The sequence below is a fragment of the Genypterus blacodes genome, unplaced genomic scaffold (assembly GCF_046128005.1).
Source record: "Genypterus blacodes isolate CSIRO-AG114 ecotype Tasmania unplaced genomic scaffold, CSIRO-AGI_Gbla_v1 ptg000064l_1, whole genome shotgun sequence".
In the NCBI taxonomy this organism is placed as follows: Eukaryota; Metazoa; Chordata; class Actinopteri; order Ophidiiformes; family Ophidiidae; genus Genypterus; species Genypterus blacodes.
Genome location: NW_027466876.1, coordinates 2,952,287 through 2,971,011, shown reverse-complemented (window position 1 = coordinate 2,971,011; position 18,725 = coordinate 2,952,287). Strand labels below are relative to the sequence as shown.

Sequence of the window (18,725 nt, the reverse complement as noted above, 5' to 3'; positions counted from 1 at the left end):
TGTGTGCGTGTGTGTGTGTCTGTGTGCATTTTCCAGATTGGAGTAAAACAGCCACCAACAACACAAAGAAGGTGAGCTCGGACAACCTGGGCAAGTCGCTCTCCTCCAGCTCCTTCGGCTCCAGCACCGCCAACTGGACCTCCAAGGCCAAAGCCACGCTCAACCCCTTCAGCAAGCGACACAGTAACACAGGTGAGAGACGGAAAGAAGCCGATACACACACATACATCTTTATATCCCTTAGTCTCCATCATGTCAATCTTCAGAATCCTCAGACAGATGCTTCTTATTCTTATGTTACTATTGATTTCAATGTAAACATGAGCTGTTTAAACTTGAACTTGAAGCTCTCTGCCAAACAGATGACATCCAATAATTTGTAATACGTGAGTAAGTAAGTTACAGATTTCAGCTTTAACGTGACTATTCTAGCTTTTCAGTGTTGCAGTGTAAGGTCCTATCTTCTCACATGTGACCTCCATGTATCTACCTCTGTGTTTGGTGTGTAGAAAGCTCTTCCAACCAATAGCAAGAGTGGAGGACCAATGGAGGTAAACCTAAGGCTGATTGGCTGATTTGAATTCCTGCTTCCAGCACCGTGTGATCCGCTCTGCGTTTCCCCAAAATGTTTACGCTCAAAGTGAATCTTTGCGTGTGAAACTCAACATTTCACCCAAATGAGGAACAAACTCAAACTTCCCGCATCATTAAGTCATTGAGTTGTAAGACTGACTTTGCTAGCGCTCATTTTGGGAAAGCAGCCACTGTATGTTGTGATTGGATGGTCACTGTGATGTCATCAAAGTGCGCATCATTTTTGCTTGTTTCCCGACCTGAGATGTGCTGCGTGGGAGGAGCTTTCATTTTTTCCCCATTGGTGCAAACGACTAAAACTAACTCCACCCACTCAGAGGATCACAGGTGCGATGATCGAGTGCATCCAAGCTAACATCTGCCAAGTTTAACTGATGCGTGTTGTTTAAACACCAGAGTAACAGCAGGCTGAAGCTGCGGTTTGCAGTAGATTCAGGATTTTTGACTCAATAATTAGTGTGTGCTCAGAAATTAACACTAATTGTTGATCGTACTGGCAAAGAGTGGACTGAGGCTATGACGCCAGATGTGTTCTGAGTTTTCAACATGATAACAAACTCCCACTGAGACCAAAGGACTCACTCTCTTACTAGTGTCACTCACATCATTACCAATTTATTATAATCAATAAATTGGAGTTCCTATTACAATTAAAGTACAGTGTTGGTTTTTAATGTAAAGAATTAGATTCACGAAATTGATGAAAGGACTACAAAAATATTGAAAATACATTTTTCGGACATGTTTTTGAGGGAATTAAAACATTTTGAGTGCATCATTTTACCTGAGTCACTATTAGACTGACACATATTCAAAGTGAAAATTATAGACTTTACTCCATTCATTCATTTTAGTCAATTTCACGTTAGAATAGAATAGAATGCCTCTATTGGCATTGCACGAGCAGTAAAACGAAATTAATCTGTTTCAAAACAAATCATGCAGGAGTTAAATGTAGCAGTAGTATGTATTAACAGAAACAAATGAAATAAGGCTGGTTCACACACCTACAGCCTCTATAACAGATAACATTTCTGGAAACGATAGGAGAAGTTTACGCCATAATCGTACTTCCATAGAGGAAACGTGATAGTATGACAGTGATGGTCCTGGAGTTTCATTGGGAGTGAAGTGTTTTTGCCCCCACAGCTGTGATGTAAACACCTCTGCTCTGCTGTCTCACTGGCAGGTTCAACAACTCCATAACCTGCCCTCACTGCTCCAAGTGTCACTCTACTTACACACTTCAAAGCCATTCATACCTGTTTGCTGCACACACATATTATTATTAGTAGGGAAAAAACTGCAATCAGTCTGTCAGTGTTCCACTCACCGTTTTAGGCAAAAACGGTGTTATTGATGTCCTGTCAGTGACACAGACACTAAAGTCCTCTCTGAATGCTTTGGGGATTTTGCTTGTCAATGTTGCCGAATGTTGTAAATTGCAATGTGGAGTGTGTGTGTGTGTGTGTGTGTGTGTGAGAATTACAGTTTTTGCTGATTAAAAGGGACATTCTGTGATTATATACACATTTGAAATAAGAAATTCTAAATATCATAGGTCTCATTCCTCTCTCTCTCTCTCACACACACACACACAGACATTTGTGCAGAGCTGAAACCGTACATGATAATTCAAAAGTGCCTTACAATTATATTACTTCACAAACATCTGGCCACATCTGTTAGCCTGTATGCTTTATGTCTTACTTGTAGACAGTGGAGCTACTCGGTCCTCTCTGGGGTCTCATGCCTTCATTTCAGCCTCACTTCACTTTTAGTCTCCAAACATTTGCTGCACTCATGCTTACATTCCACTTTATGCAAATGATAAGGAGTGATTGTCATTTTAATGGCTGGAGTTGCAGTGTGAACTTGATTTTTCTTGAGGTCAAGTATCCAAGTTGTATGGACTTACCGTAATCTCCAGCTGGGGACCCAAAGCAGAGCATATTTCACATCTCTCCCTGCTCCCTGCCTAACCATGCATCTTTCTGTACCGTTCATTTGAGGTTGAGGCCGGCTAACCAGTTGAAGTTGCAGCCCCCTAGGCGGCCCCTAATTACAGCCTTTGAGCACAACCTCATTGTGACATCAATCCCAGGCAGCGTCTCGCTCTTTTGTGGCAAAGAGGAGCTTCAAGCCAGCCAAAACAAAGCCTCTGGGGATAAGGAAAGGAAAGAGGAAAGGTTGGGTTCTCCCTGAGTGCTGCAGTGATCCTTCCCTACCATCTCAGAGAGCCTTGGAGAAAACCTACTACTCTGTAATTAATGGAGTAGACTTGATTGTTCTTCGAGTCCCCCGGCCCCGGTTTCCCAGGCAATAATAATATGTGGGCTAGGAGGAATATCTGATGCAATTTGAGAGTTTAAACATGTTAAACCAAGACTTTACATGAGTTGTCCTGAACCATGATACCTGACAGCACAATCAGATATGTTATGACAGCTTATGGCAGATGCTGTATGCTGAAATCCATAAGGGAACAAAATCTAGGTGGATGCTGTTGTCAATGGCGGAGGAAGGCATTTTTTGCGCTTGATGATCACCGGTCAGCATCTGTATAAACAGCGTGTGAATCGGTGTTCCCTGCTTTGCCTCTCTGGGTTGGGTCATCGTTGGGTGCCAGCTTCATTATCTCATTGTACAGTCTCCAGATGTTTTACAGTAAGAGGATCACATTTATCGCCGGGATCAAAGGCTGACGTGGTTCTTTGAGCGACTCAAGGACCCGTGTTTAGTCCCTAACACCCAGGCCTCCTCGATGACCGTCAGAGGGGTAAAGGAACAAAAACTAGATAATTGCTGCGAGGAGCCAGCGGCCTCATTATCTCTGTCTTCATGTTCAGTTGACGCCCTGGATAGTATTTTGAAATTGTGATTGTGCACCATTCCAACAGGAAGCTGGTGGTCTCTTGTCTCTGCGTACAGCTTGAACATCTATTGTACAGATGCAGTAAACATTGGAATTTTTTGCTCTTTAACAAGTACTTCACATTACATTACCTTATTTGTTTAGTTAGGACAAAGAGTACAATGAAACAGAGCAGATTGAGATCTTTGCTTTTTGGCCAGAAACACAAACTTCCTTGGGGGGTTGGGGAACACCGGCAGATGTAAAGTTGTGTTTGAATCTGCTCTTGATTAACACTATTGCTTTGGTTAAGTTTAAAAAATCATGACTTAAGGCAGAGGTCTTCAACGTCTGCGGAGGTACAGCAGGGGGGGTCGTGAAATTTGTGGTTGATTAAAGAATTTTTTTTTAATTTAAAATGTTTCTTTTAAACCAATTTCCCCTCAAAGTTTGGGCCAAAATCTACATTTTGGTCAAATTTGAATTTGTAATTTTTTTTTTAAAAAATGCCCATATTTTGCCAGTGGAGAACGCCTGAGCACTGTGATTGTTGAAGCAGAAATAGCTCAGTTGGGAGAGCGGCGGACTGAAGATCTGCACGTCCCTGGATCAATCCCGGGTCCCGGCAGAAAACCAGAAACCACCCTTTTCACAAAAATGTCAAGGGACAAACAGAAATGCAGCAAATGGTACAGACCTGGGATTGAACCAGGGACATGTCGGTCTTCAGTCCACCACTCTCCCCACTGAGCTATTTATGCAATTTGTTAAAATAATACCCATTTGGTCGATGGTCATTAGTAAAAGACCATATCTTGGCCAAGGAAAGGGTGAGAGCTCTTGAAAGCCAAACCCATCATCTACATGGCACTTGGATCATTTGTTGCAAGTTTGGGGCAAATTTAAATTTTGATCAAATTCGGGAAACCTGACAATGTAACCATGGACCACATGGGTCATCTTTGTAGAAGGAAAGAGCGAGAGCTCCAATATTCCAAACACATCATCTATATAGCACTAGGCTCATTTGCTCCAAGTTGGGGCTTATTCAACCACATCTAGATGTGGTTTAACTTGTCACATTTGAGAGAGCGCATTTCTCTCTGCTGAATTCATATATTTGTAAATCTGACTTTATAAGAGTCGGTGCCTCTCCAGCCACCAACCTCACTGCACGTCACTGAATAGCTCAGAATTGAATGCACAAGAACAGGGTAGCTGTGTTTATACATGGCACTAGGCCCAGTTTGATATAAAACACAATATAAATGATATAGGAGGGGGTCCCTGCTCCATCTCTCCATCAGTTTGGGGGTCCTTGGCCAGAAAAACGTTAAAGACCCCTGACTTAAGGTATAAACCTACAACACAATGTTGTCACTTGGCTTAACTTCATAGAACATAAGACAACTGTACTGTCTCAGTCACATTTTCGATTCAACTTTAACCGTATTGTCTTTTATTTATTCACACACTGGAGAGACAATACAGGTTTTTTAATGCCAAAACCTTGTGTGTGTGTGTGTGTGTGTTTTTGTTTTGCGTGCTTGCGTACTTATACAGATGGAACTGTTCACTTCAATTTAATTACAGCTTATTTCAGTATATTGGGATTCAAGGGGAAACAAAATGCTTGATCACATATTGAAATGATCAATGAGCATCAAATAACATTTTATTGTTCAGCTATTTGTCATAAATCCTTTCAGCTGGATTTTCCCGATCGATTACTCAACGATTACTGACCCTAAACACCATATCAGTAATATAGCAACAGCAGAGGCGGCCAGGATCGATTGCGTGCTGAGTTCCTTCTCTTTCTCACGCGAGAAAGTACTACCTTTCAGCAACTCTGGGATCGCTTCTTTAAATCCTTATCCGATCCACGTGTACTTTGTTTGAAATTCAGAACCGCCTGCCTCACAGCTTTGCACCTACATGTGAGAGATGTTGCGCTGAAAGGCAGAAGTACTTCATCCTTCCATACGTATAAACTGTAGATCAGTTGCGCTTTCAGGATTAAATTTGAAGGGATGACTCGCTCGGGAACAAGCTGTCTTGGAAAAAATGGCAAGGCAACGTTGAACCCAATAGTCACTAAATAAACGAATGATTTAATAATCATACATTATTATATATCAACGTGTTTTGACTTCCAGCCTGTGGCTCAGCGCTGTCAGAGAACCATTTGCTATGTTCAGCGACTGGAGCTTGCAGTAAATTGAAAGGAAAGATAGAAAAGGGGCTCCAGTCTGTGGGTTGAAATCCGTCGACAAGCTCAAAGTGCTTTGAGGTGAAGCCCTGCTGTTTGATTGTCTATTGGAGAACTGGACTGTAACGTATTGAACGCTACATTTTAAAGCCTTAACTTTAAAATAACATCCCCCCCTTTCTCATTGTCATCATATAAACTGGTTATAATGAGAAAAATAACTTCAAATAACTACATTTCAATCTCTAATACAATTTTAATTCTCCAACTACTGTAGTTTTTGGACCTTATTTCAATTTAATTCTAATTTTGAACATTGTGTTATTCTGTATTGCAACACATTACAGCAGTAACTTTCATTCATTTACCTGAGGCGGTACTTATTCATATTCATATATATTGATTCTGCTCCTCTTCCGGTCCCGCGCCGCCCCCCCCCCCCCGGAGTATCTCTGCGCACCCCCATAGGGGTCGCACCCCCCACTTTGGGAACCACTGCATTACAGTAACATGAACTGTAGTAACCGGTTCACCTCCCGCTCGCACAAAAAAGCAAATCAATCTTCAAGGTCTGTCCTAATCAGCATGCATAGATTTGCAAACATTTTCTTTGGGATCAAGTAAGAACTCAAAAAATTGGCATTATACTGTAAGTCTGGGGTTGTAAAAGGTCCCATAGGTGGGCATCATGTCGCCTATTCTTCTGCTCTGCACACCAACCCGTGTACATAACCTATTCAAGAGCCAGAAGGTCAGGCAGGAGATACAAATATGCTCTGAGTGGTCACGCCTCACTCCACACAGAGAGAACAAACAAAACAAACTGGAGAGAGACTGTAAGGTCAATGGCTGGACGTGAGAGCAGTTACGTTGCCACGGCGATCCCCTTCGCAGCCTCAATACGACGCTCCCTTGGTATTCAAACCGTCCTCCTGATTGATGCTTGAACTCTCAGCGCTGATGTCTTCATCAGATGTTCATCCCAGACTGATTCTGCTTGAACCTCCTTAAAGCCATAAAACTTGATGAAAACATTAGACGGCGAGTCAGCGTTCTGTCAAGTCTAATGCCATTTGATGGAACGTTTTTACGATTGAATGAAAGCACATTGTCCAGAGGGTTCGCTTTTGTTCTTAAGATGTCGTGCACTGATACTGGGACAAGCCAACCCCTGTGTTAAATGACCGCTGTCAGGAATTAGTGGAACCCCCAACTCTCATACACACACATAGATGTAGAATAATAGATTTTGCATGTTGCTACGTTCTTTTATACTGTTTTAAACCTTGTAATTTTTTGTAATAGGATACATTTGTCATTTGTCGTCTTATGATTTTGTCTCCTTCTGTTTCTCGGCTCTGTGGACGCAGGCAAACGTTTCCCCATCCAGACGAGCCCCAAATGCGTCTCCTCGTCTTCCTCCACCTCAGAGACGGAGCCCAACTCCTCATCCACCTCCTCCTCCTCGTCAATCCTCCCTGTCAGCCAGATGATAGACAAGGTGAAAGGTTACTGCTCCACGCGCTCCGACAATTTCTACAAGAACATCATCATGTCTGACAGCTTCAGCCACAGCACCAAGTTCTAGAGGCGTCGTCTCTGTACTGGTTAAGCTCCAGAACATTCTACAACCCCCCCCGCCCCCCGTGTGTGTTTCGGAACTTCCTCCTGCATTCTTGACATTGTAATGTCAGTTACCGGATGGCTTTTTGTTACTATAGACACTTCTATTAAAAGTTTCATTACCAAGGGTCATACTAGAATCTCTTGTTTCTCTGCAGTTGCCAATAATGTCACATTTAATAACAGCACCGAAACTTTGCGGAACTACTTTGGGCACGAGGCAGTTTGTGGCATTCCAACATCCCTCGCTGGAACTCTGAGACTTATGTTTCCAGAGTTCACCTCCGTGTTCTGTTATGTGTACAATCTATTCTAAAGTAAAGATTAGTGTGTTTCTCTGTCTGGATTGTGAACCCTGTCACATTCTTCATCATATACATTCAAAACATTTACAGCCATTGTAAGAAGTTTTCCTTTTTCCAGTCATTACAATTCACAAGGAAGCCTGGGAAACAACTTGGGTGGCAAAGAGCAGAATCATCAGAATCAAAATTCTGATGTAGACTGATTGGAGCCACGCGTTGCCTCGACTGTAAAGCTGCCGATTTGACGCTTTAGCACAAATACAAAAGCTTTATCTATCATGTTAAATAGTGTCATTTCCTGGTCAGAGGACACGGATGCGATTCTACTGTATCATATGGATTTGCGGACTTGACTGTGTAACGTAAAGGATCCACACAAGGCGGTAAAAGCAGACGAGAGGGAAAACGTTGTGGTAGGAAACGTAGGCAGTTCTGTTTTTGTGTTTTTTTTTTAATACTGTGATGTTTGTTAAAACTGTGTGTGTGTGTGGGTGTGTGTTTGTGTGTATGGAGCCATATCCTTTGTAAATATTGATGATGTATGTATTCTACATGCCTTCCCCCATATTGTTGTAAAGTGTCGGGTGTCTGAATTGTTGTTTTTTTTCTCACACCTTCGTCAGGGTTCTGCAGAGGTCAACACGGCTGTGCATACAAACTCAAACATTCTCCGGCCCGCGTGCGTACATATGTTGCCTCGCAGTCTGCTGCCCTTTCCTTTGCCTTCGCTGAGACATGACTGATGGGGAAAGATAATAGTGGAATTGACCAAAGAGAGCAAAATATGATAAAAAAGCAAAGTAAAGACACAACAGGCTTCAAGCTGAGGTGTTTATTTTTTCTTATTTTTCTGAAATGATTGCGAAATTACAATTGTGAAATATCCATAGTGTCAAATTAAATAAATAAGTTGTATGTAAAGTGCCTGGAGATAACATTTGTTGTGATTTGGCGCTATATAAATAAAAGTTGAATTGAAGTTGAATTGCATAAAATTGAGGGAAATGAATATCTGCTGTCTGACATGAGAGAAGCCAAGCTGACATCTCACATCTGCGTTTGATTTGATCAGGGAAATATCTCAAATTTCCCAAACGGCCTGCAGGACTTTTCCTCTTGACAAAGCGTTGATATTATTTAATAATCTGTAAAGATTTGTGTGATCATTACTCTAACACCTGTTCTCAGACCACATTGGATGAATCATTCAAACTGCCTCGTTCCAATAACCTTACTGTCCTAAAGAGGCGGTAACGACTCAAGTAAACAGTGTTTTCCGAGTTTGACTCCAGGAAAAGAAGTTCTACGAATCACTATAATACACGCAAAACTTCTTTTTTGTAGGTGTTACTCAACAATTCCATTAATGTCACCCCTGTCCAGTCATATTTCAGCCTGCATGACATGGATCCTCACCCACACAAACTGCACCTATTTATATTCCATACAGTCACTATTTCATAATCTTTTCTTTGAGAAGCTTCCCAAAAGATTCCTGGATCAACCACAGGGTGTGTGTGACTGTGCTACATGGCTTCCTCCCGTCCACCAACGCCCACTTGGTGACGGCGCACACATGCCGTAACAATCAAACTTTCTCACACTTGGCTTGTACGATTCATTTGTAGCGTTGTCGCTTCTCTTTAGTCAAAACAATGTAAATACTCCCAAAAATAAGAACAAAGAAAGCAAAGCAAGCATCTCTGCAATATGCTGTGATGGGTGGATTTCCAGAAAAAGACAATCTTTCTCTTTTCTCAGTGCACTTAGATGAATTTCCTCCTTTTTCCTCCGAGTCGACGTTGTTTTCATCGTGTTTTGGATATCAAAAGCGCTGAAACCTGATGTGTTTACTTGTGGTATCCCTTTATTTATTCGTCTCAAGATGTAGGATCTCCCTTTTTGCTCTCACTCCGCCTGTAAATTGATCTCATCCGATCATATGGTTAAGTAGAAAATCCAATGGTGAAGGAGGAATGTGTTTTGCATTCACACATGGAGTTTGGACTTTGTCTTGGACCTCAGATTGTTAACTGTTGGCTCATCAAACACGGCCCATGTTTGTTTGTTATCATTTGGCAGAAAGAAGTATCACTCATTCGTCAGAGAGAATGATAACAAGATGGAATGAAGATAAAGGGAGGGAGCGAGAGAAAGAGAGAATGACTGTAGAGCCACAGTGGCAAAGCTCAGCTCCTCTGCCAGACACTCAAAGTCCTGTGGAGCCAGTCTGGAGATCCAACCTTCAAACATCTTGATCTAATTCAATGATCTAATGGATTGGTATGAATTTGGGTTTAGATCTGCATATTCTTCAGAGGATAAATCCTCTTTGTTTAAACAATTCAATATCTTTTCCTCCAATGCCACTATGTGATCATATTTTTTCGGTTTCAAGTTTTGGATTCAAAAATGAAAGAAACAGAAGAAAGCATTGTTTGTTTTTCCCTTTTTTCTTGACATTTGCTGTGATTCTCCCTCAGGTCAAAGTTGACTTCTTCTTTCTTTTCTTCACTCCACCCTTGGTAAGAATGTGAGAATAACAAAGTTGTCTTTCCATTTCTCATCGATGTAACACTCCTGTTGTTTGGTGTGTGAGCTGAGTTGAAGTGTAATGCCAAAAGTTTACTTGACAGCACTATATTATTATTAATAGTAGTAGTAGTAGTAGTAGTTATTAGTAGTAGCATATTATTTATTTTAAGCATTACAGCGAGGGGAACTGAAAAACACCATCAAGACAACAGAGGGAACACATGTAAACACATATTTGGACTAAATCATTCAAATAAAAAAGGCGGATACTCTAACATAAAATTAAAATATTGGATTTGTAGATGAGAGTTGTCTGTTGTATAGAAACTACAATATTTCTGGTCAGGCACACATAAACGCAAAACACTAAATCCAGACATTTCTATGGTTTTGTGAACTGGAGGACAGCATGTGACACTAGCCATCAGTCACTCAGACGTAGAGATACATAAACATAAAGCCCATGTGTCTGCTGGGTTGCATGCATGTGGTGCAGGGTCACATGTGGCGGAATCAAAAGGACATCGAGGACAAACGGGGCAGACGGTCCAATACTTGTGTGATTTCCAAACGTCTAAAACCTTAATTACAATGAAATCATTTGTCTTCATTGATTCTGTTTGACGTCTACATGCAACTCTATTTCTTTGAAATTCTTCCCTCATAACTCTGAACCACGTCTTATTGTTTGGATCACATCCCACATGAGCTATTGTACCAAATGCAGATACGCTTTCGATGAGGATTGTACTTGATCTCGGCTTTGTATTATTGCTGTTGTATTATTATAATTATTAAGTCTGTAAACACTTTTCTGCACCCAGCGATGTATTTTTCTTTTCCACAGCGGTTTGTCAGTGATGTTTTATTTTTTAATGGGAGTTCACTTCAGCATCTCAACATTAAAGGGAAATTAAAGTTCTGAAATGTCTGGAGATGGTTTCTTGCATTTCTGTATAATTAACTTCACTTCACAAATCGGAAAGGAGATTGCCATGACAACACCTGTAACTTGGGTCTCTCTATGGTAGACTCAGAACTTATCAATCAACGCTTGATTGCGTTTTACTATGGTGGGAATTTGTGCTGAAGCTTTGGATGCACAGTTTTATATTCCTCCACTTTGCCCCCAAAACACTGCAACGTGTCGCAGAGGAGCGTTTCAGATCAGAGAGTTCAGTCCTCCAGGTCTGTCAATAGTGCAAAGAGTGAAAACTTGCACCTCATTTAATCTCACACACTCACAAAGTTAGACGAGGTGCAGATACAGACACGGATTCATCCAATAGTCACACACAGGATGGGACCGTTGCCTGTTTCCATTTAATGCCTCCATCTTGTCCGTCTCTCCTATTTGCCCTTTGCCCCATTTCTCTATATTCTAAAACCTTCAAGTTCCGCTGCAACAGACTTATTCGTGATTCCAGATTTTTGTCCTGTGGTATCTGGGTAAGCTCTGGGGTTTGGAAAGACTCGCCAGGGCCTGGATCTGGCGGGTCAGACTGGATGAGGACGGAGGATCCAGGGCGCTTTACACGGAGCCGTAAGGTGGACAGGAATAAGATGAAGAAAACGGCTCCACAATGAGACCGACCCATCTTTTTCCAATTTGTCAGATCTCTTCAGCCCTACAGCAGCCTTTCCAGAATCTGAAGGTCGTATCTTTGCCTGTTAAGCACAAATCTACGATCCTGGCCGGGGCCAAAACATAAGTCATGATGGCGTTCAAGAAAAAGACAAATCTACCTCTGCTTTTAATCAACAGTGCAACCAAAGATGCCAACAACTGCGGACGTTTGTACTTTCCTCACGTTGCGATGGTCTAAGAAACAATTTTGTGGTCGTCCGTGGTGATGGTGCCACTTTACACAATGTGGCGTAACCCACGATTCAGCCTGTTGCACATGTTTCAGACCAGGGCGGGACGGACTAGGCGACCATGTGTACTTGCAGGTGCTGTAGAGGCGTAGGCGAGGTCAAGGTTTAATCCTGACCTTGGATCTGTCAACCAGACAGACTGGATGAAGAGCTTTGTTAAGACTTAAGCCATATTTACTCCCTGTGTGTCTGTTTTGAGAACGCGGTGATCTTGCCAGTAGGTTCTGGTGTTGGGATCGCCATGTGGTTTACAAACGGACAGACTGATTGATCACTTCGAGCTTCTCCACAGCTTCAGCTCCGAGACGCCCTAGTATCTTATTTTGGATCAAATCTCGTTTAACTCCTTACATTTTTATAGACGATGAAGAAATCCCTCTTCAAATCTCTAACATTTGCAGTTGACCTTTTCCATTATTCTCCCCCATAACTCGCCGTTTCCACTCCATTTTCTCTTTCAGGGGTTGAGCAGTTCAAGTTTGTTACCAACAACAAACCAAACAACAAACCAACAACAAACTTGTACCATTTAAACATCCTCTACTTTCTGTCTTTCACGGACAGCAGATGAAGACAAGTAAAGGCGACATTTACACCCGAGTTAAAGGATAAAGGTTAGGGAGGAGGATTGCAGAGGTCCTGCTCCATCTTAACCCCAGAGCCCAGATTTTCCACTGCACATTGTAAATGTCACACTACCTGTGCTGAACATAACTTAACTTTCCCTTTCATCTGTCCCTCCTCTTCCTCTCTGAACCTCCTTTCTTCATGCCGCCCCTTTCATGGAGTCACACTAAAGATGAAATCAAAGGACTTGTACACATAATAAAGGATCACCAAACACGGGCTGTGAATGATTCAGTAACGTGGACACATTGTTTCACGTTTCTAACAATAAAGTCCATAATAAGGGCAATAAAGCAGTCAGACAGTCACTCAGGATTATAACTCAAATAGAATTGCTGTGTTACAACTTTTTTTTTTTTACAACTGTTAAACCAACTAATGAAAACTAACGGTGCGCGTTCAACAGACAAAGCGGGGACTCGTTTTGTGGATTTGGGCCTTCAGTCGGGCCACTCGCAGTGAAACAAAACAAATCTCACCCACGCTTCAGAGAGCAGCAGGACTCTGGGTCGGCCTCACCGCCCATAAAACAGGGACGGAGGGGGTTGGGGTGGGGTGGGGAGAGTGAGGGATGAGGGTGACCAAACATCTACCTCAGACCCCCGTAAACCCTTATATACTGTAGATGTAAGGATGCGGTCGGAAGGAAGGGGAGACAGCAGTGGGGGGGCCGGGTTGCACAAATCGGCCATTTGGGTAAACCGAGCCCATTCCTGAGCTTAAATAAAACCAATAAACGCACGGGTGGAGGGGGGTGGTGGGGTGGGGGTGGGGGGGGGAGGAGTCCGTCTGTAACCTTGGGTGTCAAAGATCTCAATACCTGGATACAGGCAGATATTTGCGAGTTGATGAGCAAATAAAAGTCGGACATGTCCAGAAGCACCAGTTTGAAATTCCTAGGATGCACAGACTCGACCCCTCCAGCGAAGGTTGGGGCCATTTTGGGATGCCCGGGGAAGGGGGGGGTGGGGGGGGGGGAATTGGGGGTTGGGTTGCGGTCGGGGGGCAGTGGGGGAGGTCGGCGGGGGGTTTCTGCTGGTGGTTGGTGCTCAGAGATGTGTGCAGGTTGGGTGGCTTTTACACCGAAAGTGTCTCAGACTGTATGATGTGGTGTTTCCTCTCCCAGAATCCCCCTGTGAGTCAAAGGCAGACAACAACAAAGCTGGAAACGAGGCAGGAACGCTTCCTGGATCCAAACAACATCGCTAAAATGCTGAGGGGAGGGGGTGGGGGTGTAATTACACAAGCCTAGATGAAGTAATCAACTTCGGCAGACCAAAACAGACCTGTTTTGAACGCTGCAAATTTAGATTCAAATCTATGCATCATTACCGAACAAAAAACGATTTATTCCGGCATCAAACCTTCTATTTTGTACTCCTAAAATGCAGAGAGAACAGTTAGCAACATGCAACAAGCAGAGCAGAGCGAGGAAGATGATGGCGAATGTCCAACAAGATGGAGAGAATTAAGAGTGACTATTAGGGGATTAGTGGTGGTTTGGTATTCTCATCCAAAACACATGTAAAAGGAAAATGCATCAAATAAGAAGCTTTTTTTTCTACGCGAACTCCAACATGTTTCTGGCTTTTGAAGAACAATCACAATTCGTAAAGACTATAGAAAGGTCCCAATTATAAGGCTAAACCTTGTAAAATGCAGCTGAAGTTAATGCATAGTGAAGTCACATATGTGCCTGTCGCTGGCTGCCAAAACCACAACACAGACGCTTACAAATGAAGTCCGCTCGAGGTCTGTGTGTGTTTCCAGAAGCAAAATTTGGCACGCAGCAACCAGGGGTTCAATAAAGTTTCAGGTTCATACTCTTAGGACTATAAATTTTCACCGCAAATTCCCGTTCTTCAACAGCTGACGGCCTCACAAGATCCAGAAGTCACTCGTCAATTTCTCAGCTGTGTTGACGATTTGGTAAAAAAAAGGAAAAAGGTCAGCGCAATCGTGAGGGATCATCCTCTGGAGACTGTGAATCATTGAGATTTACGCGTCTCCAGCACCAGACAAACCCAACAGATCACCGACACTACCACACACCAGCAGCCCAAAGGTCAAAGGTCAAACAGGTTACAAGGCTGTGGCTTTCTCTGAAGAACAGAGAGGAGAGATACTGTACAAAGTGTGTGTGTGTGCGTGTGCGTGTGTGTGTGTGTGTGTGTGTGTCTCATGCCGCCGTCTCAGGAATGTTGATCCCCCCTCCTTTGACTGGTGGACAGTAGATATGAGATGGATTTTAGGGGAGAATTAGGCGGCTTCATATCCAGCAGGACATTCTGTTCCGTCTCTAGCTTCCATCCCTTCTCTCTCATCCAGCAGGAGTAACTCATTACGCCGGCGTCCATATGTTGTACCTGCTTTTTGTCTGTCTGCCGCCCAATAACCTTTCATCGCAAACAGCAGCTGAGAAACATCTGATGTGCCCAATAAACATTTTGTAATAAAACGCGATTACTCAAGTCCATTAGAGAAGGAAGAGCTCCAAAAGACATTTCTATTAAATCTACTTAATCTTCTGTTATTTTAATAGCAAAAGCAATATGAAAGACTCGGGCTTCTCTTCGATTAAATGTTAATCGGGGATATATCAGAGGAATGTTGTTGTAGTCACATATTTGGATGTCACAGTGGAGTCACGGTGAGTTTCTGTAGCTTTGATGCCTAAATGTTTCCCTTTGCAGTCACAGCCACCTTAATTTTGATGAACATAATTATTAGTTATCATCTATTTAAGTAAAAGTTTAACCTGTAATTGTAGGTAGTGTAGTTTGATTTGCCTTAAAGAGTCGTGTGCGTGCGTGCGTGCGTGCGTGCGTGCGTGCGTGCGTGCGTGCGTGCGTGCGTGCGTGCGTGCGTGCGTGCGTGCGTGAGTGCGTGAGTGTGTGCGTGTTAAAATATCCAGGTGTTTGTCACGCCCGTTCACTCTCTCCACTTAAAGTGATTATAGATCAATCTCCCACAAGCCCTGACAAGCAGCCAAAACAGCAGTCCGTCCATCATTCTTCAAAGGCAGGTTAATTATGTCCACTGCTATAGGTGACAAAGAAGCCCTTAAGTTAACGAGGGGCGGTTGGGGGGTTGCTTTTTAATTGCAGGGTGGGATACCACTACTTTGCCTGTGTAATTTAAGAAGATAATGGAGGGTCGCCCCCTTTGGGCCGCTGAGCCGCCCTCACGCCCCCTTCAGGGAACAATATATATATATGTGAGTGTGTGTGTGTGAGAGTGAGTGAGTGAGTGAGTGAGTGAGTGAGTGAGTGAGTGAGTGAGTGAGTGAGTGAGTGAGTGAGTGAGTGAGTGAGTGAGTGAGTGAGTGAGAGAGAGAGAGAGAGAGAGAGAGAGAGAGCACTTGATTCCCATTTATGTCCCTGTGCAGTATCTTGTGGAGAGCACAAAAACACACAGAACACGTGATTACTTAGATTGAGACATACACATTGACACACACACTCACACACATACATCAATCCCCCCGTCTCCATTATAAGTGTCCACAGAGATTTTCCATTGCTGGCCTGTCCCTGGACTCTGTTTGAGGCTTTCATGTTGATCTGTGGGGCCTTTGGATAATTTGGTTGTCAAGAGGAAATACTGTTACTTCTAAAAGACGCACATGTTTCAGATGAAACTTGATAAAAAAACAACTTCTCTGGGGCAAATAACAGCTTTGGCTCTAGACTCGGATGAGGGTTGAACATTTTCAGGTGCTACCATCTAGTTTATCCCGACCGATTGCTACCGACATTTCTCGTTTTAGGGTCTGTATGTCTTCTGGGAATAGTATTTCCTACATATACACTCCAGAGAATTCCCTTCTGGCTCCTCATCTCTCTTATAGCCTCACGCCATTCATGCCACTGGGTTTGCGCCTGCCTGCGCATCCAGCCAGTCCTCCACAAATTCAATTGTTATTATTTCATTAGTCAATCATACATTTAGGTCTCAGCTGCTTCCTGCAAACCATTTCATGTTCTGCTCTTTCACACAGTGAGACCATCCAGTTGTTATTTGTATTCTATTGTATTGTTCATTACTTTACCCGGTGTCTTTCTGGATCTTACCCCAGAATCCCACTATTCATCTAATCTTGCTCTCGCTGCTTCTCTTTCTCTTTTCTCTCTCCTCCCTTCGCCTCTCCTTCTCTCCTCACCTTCCCATTCTTTGTTTACTGCCCAAACTCCCCCAGCATTCTCACCCCTCCTCTGTAATTGTGCTTTTTCCCCCCGAGAGAACGGGAACGACCAGGCTGTTGTTTCCAGAATGCTCCTGCTTTCTAATTACCTCGCCTGAAGTGAAGAAGGGAGCGAGCAAAATGACACGCCGAGACACGTGAACACACACACACACACACACACACACACACACTGACACACACTAACTGCTTCATTTAGACCCAGTGAATAAAATTACATTACGCCTAAACAAGTGAGATGCGCTATCTTTCCTCACACATGGAGAAAAAAACACTTGGTTCATGCAAGAGTTCATCCTGAAAATCCTTTAAAAATGTGCATCTCGGACGTTAAAATAGAATAGAAATCTAAATAAATTACCCAAATTATTGAAAAGAGTAGCTGGACCGATCATGTAACTTCCCCTGAGCCTTTCCAACATCTCTCCTCCGCCTGTTTGGAGCCGTTTCTCAGCTCGCTCACATCCTCTGGTCTCAGCAGAATTTCACAAGATGTCTGGGAGCACTGTTAAGGGAAACCCAACCAATTTTTTTTTTTCTCAAGTTCACTATATCTGCACCCCAGATGTTTGGATTGTCCTCATTAATCCCCTCAAGAATCTGGTTTACCGCAGCAGTCTCTCCGAGGTTAGACTAACCCAAAGACAGCAATAAAAAAGGGCCCCAAAAAAAAGATAAAGGGTCTAAAAAGGGGGCTGGGGTTCTCCTTGTGTGGTTATATTGTTTCCTGCTGAGGATACTTTGCTCTAAATTGCATCTTAAACAGCACCGCAGTGGTAGGAAGCGCAAATAACAATTATCTGAGACCCGAGATATCGCGGCACTGAAAACAGAATTGGTGATGAAACCGTATATTTTGTACAATAATACCATATAATTTCTAAACAAACAGTTTGAGAGATTTCTACCTTAAAGCTGCCAAGTGCACACTTTTCCTTCCAGCGAGCTTTGTTGACCTTGTGTGTGGCCGTGAAGTCAAGTGTTTGTTATTCACTCTCCCATGTGGACGTGCTGAGCGGGGACCACACTAGACTCATATCCCGGAGCTTTGCGAGCGGCCAGGTGAGGAGTTATGTGCGTCAAGGTCAGAGGTCACCACAGACGGTTAGGTGTTCATCCTCAGCGGTATCTGCCTCCAGGCCAAAGTGTCCGGGCAGATGGACCGGCATTGGGTCAAAACAATGTGTGCATCAAACATCAAAGAGATTCTGAACTGAAAGCAGTAAATCTTTCCGACAGTTACGCAAAGACTGACATTTTTGAAGGAATCCACCTTGTTCCAATTCCCACTGTTCCAATTTCATAGCCAATCACCAGGAACTGAATCAGTAGAGTTCCGTCGTGCTGTAAAGTTTCAGGGTTCACTTCCCTCTAACTACTTCCCCCATCTACTCTCAGGGATTGTTCACTGTAACATTTTCCAGTTTGTTGGCTCTGTGCTCGTCCGGTTCATCATTTGTTACAATCACAGTCATTGGTGGAGCTGCTGATTCAGCTGCTGATTGTGCAGCAAAGGAGACCGCAGGTATTGGTGTGGCCGGTGAATTGTGTCAGTTGCATTCGCGAAATTACAGTGGTGGAAAGCAGTCATATGTTGGATTGCTCACGAACCGCCACAACCTTTGAAAAAGGGAAGCGAGAGGAATGAAGAGGATGGGAAAAGCGGGGACAGAGCGACACCAGCTAAACAAGTGAGACCACAGAGAGAGTGATACAAGATGAGAGATTGATGAGGTCAGCAAAGGAGGAAGAGGTGTCACTTATTCTGTTTAAACTGTGGAGGTGTATTGCTGCAGATCCACCCTTCCCTGTGTATCCTCCTCCTCCTCCTCCTCCATGGTTTCTTCCCTCTTCCTCTGCTGAAGTTCACTCCTCTCATCTGTGGTGATTCAG

The 18,725-nt window shown here is 43.2% G+C and overlaps 1 protein-coding gene across 3 annotated transcripts in view; it reads left to right on the top strand.

Moving 5' to 3' along the window:
* adgrg6 (adhesion G protein-coupled receptor G6) overlaps nt 1–11,028 on the top strand; it is a 61,264-nt gene extending 50,236 nt beyond the window's left edge. For all 3 annotated transcript variants that reach the window (XM_076155022.1, XM_076155021.1, XM_076155020.1), the window contains 2 exons: nt 37–192; nt 7,031–11,028. In XM_076155022.1, the coding sequence (XP_076011137.1) occupies nt 37–192; nt 7,031–7,248 (374 nt within the window). In that variant the 3' untranslated portion in view covers nt 7,249–11,028. The remainder of the gene's footprint in view (nt 1–36; nt 193–7,030) is intronic.
* Nucleotides 11,029–18,725: the final 7,697 nt, after the last annotated feature.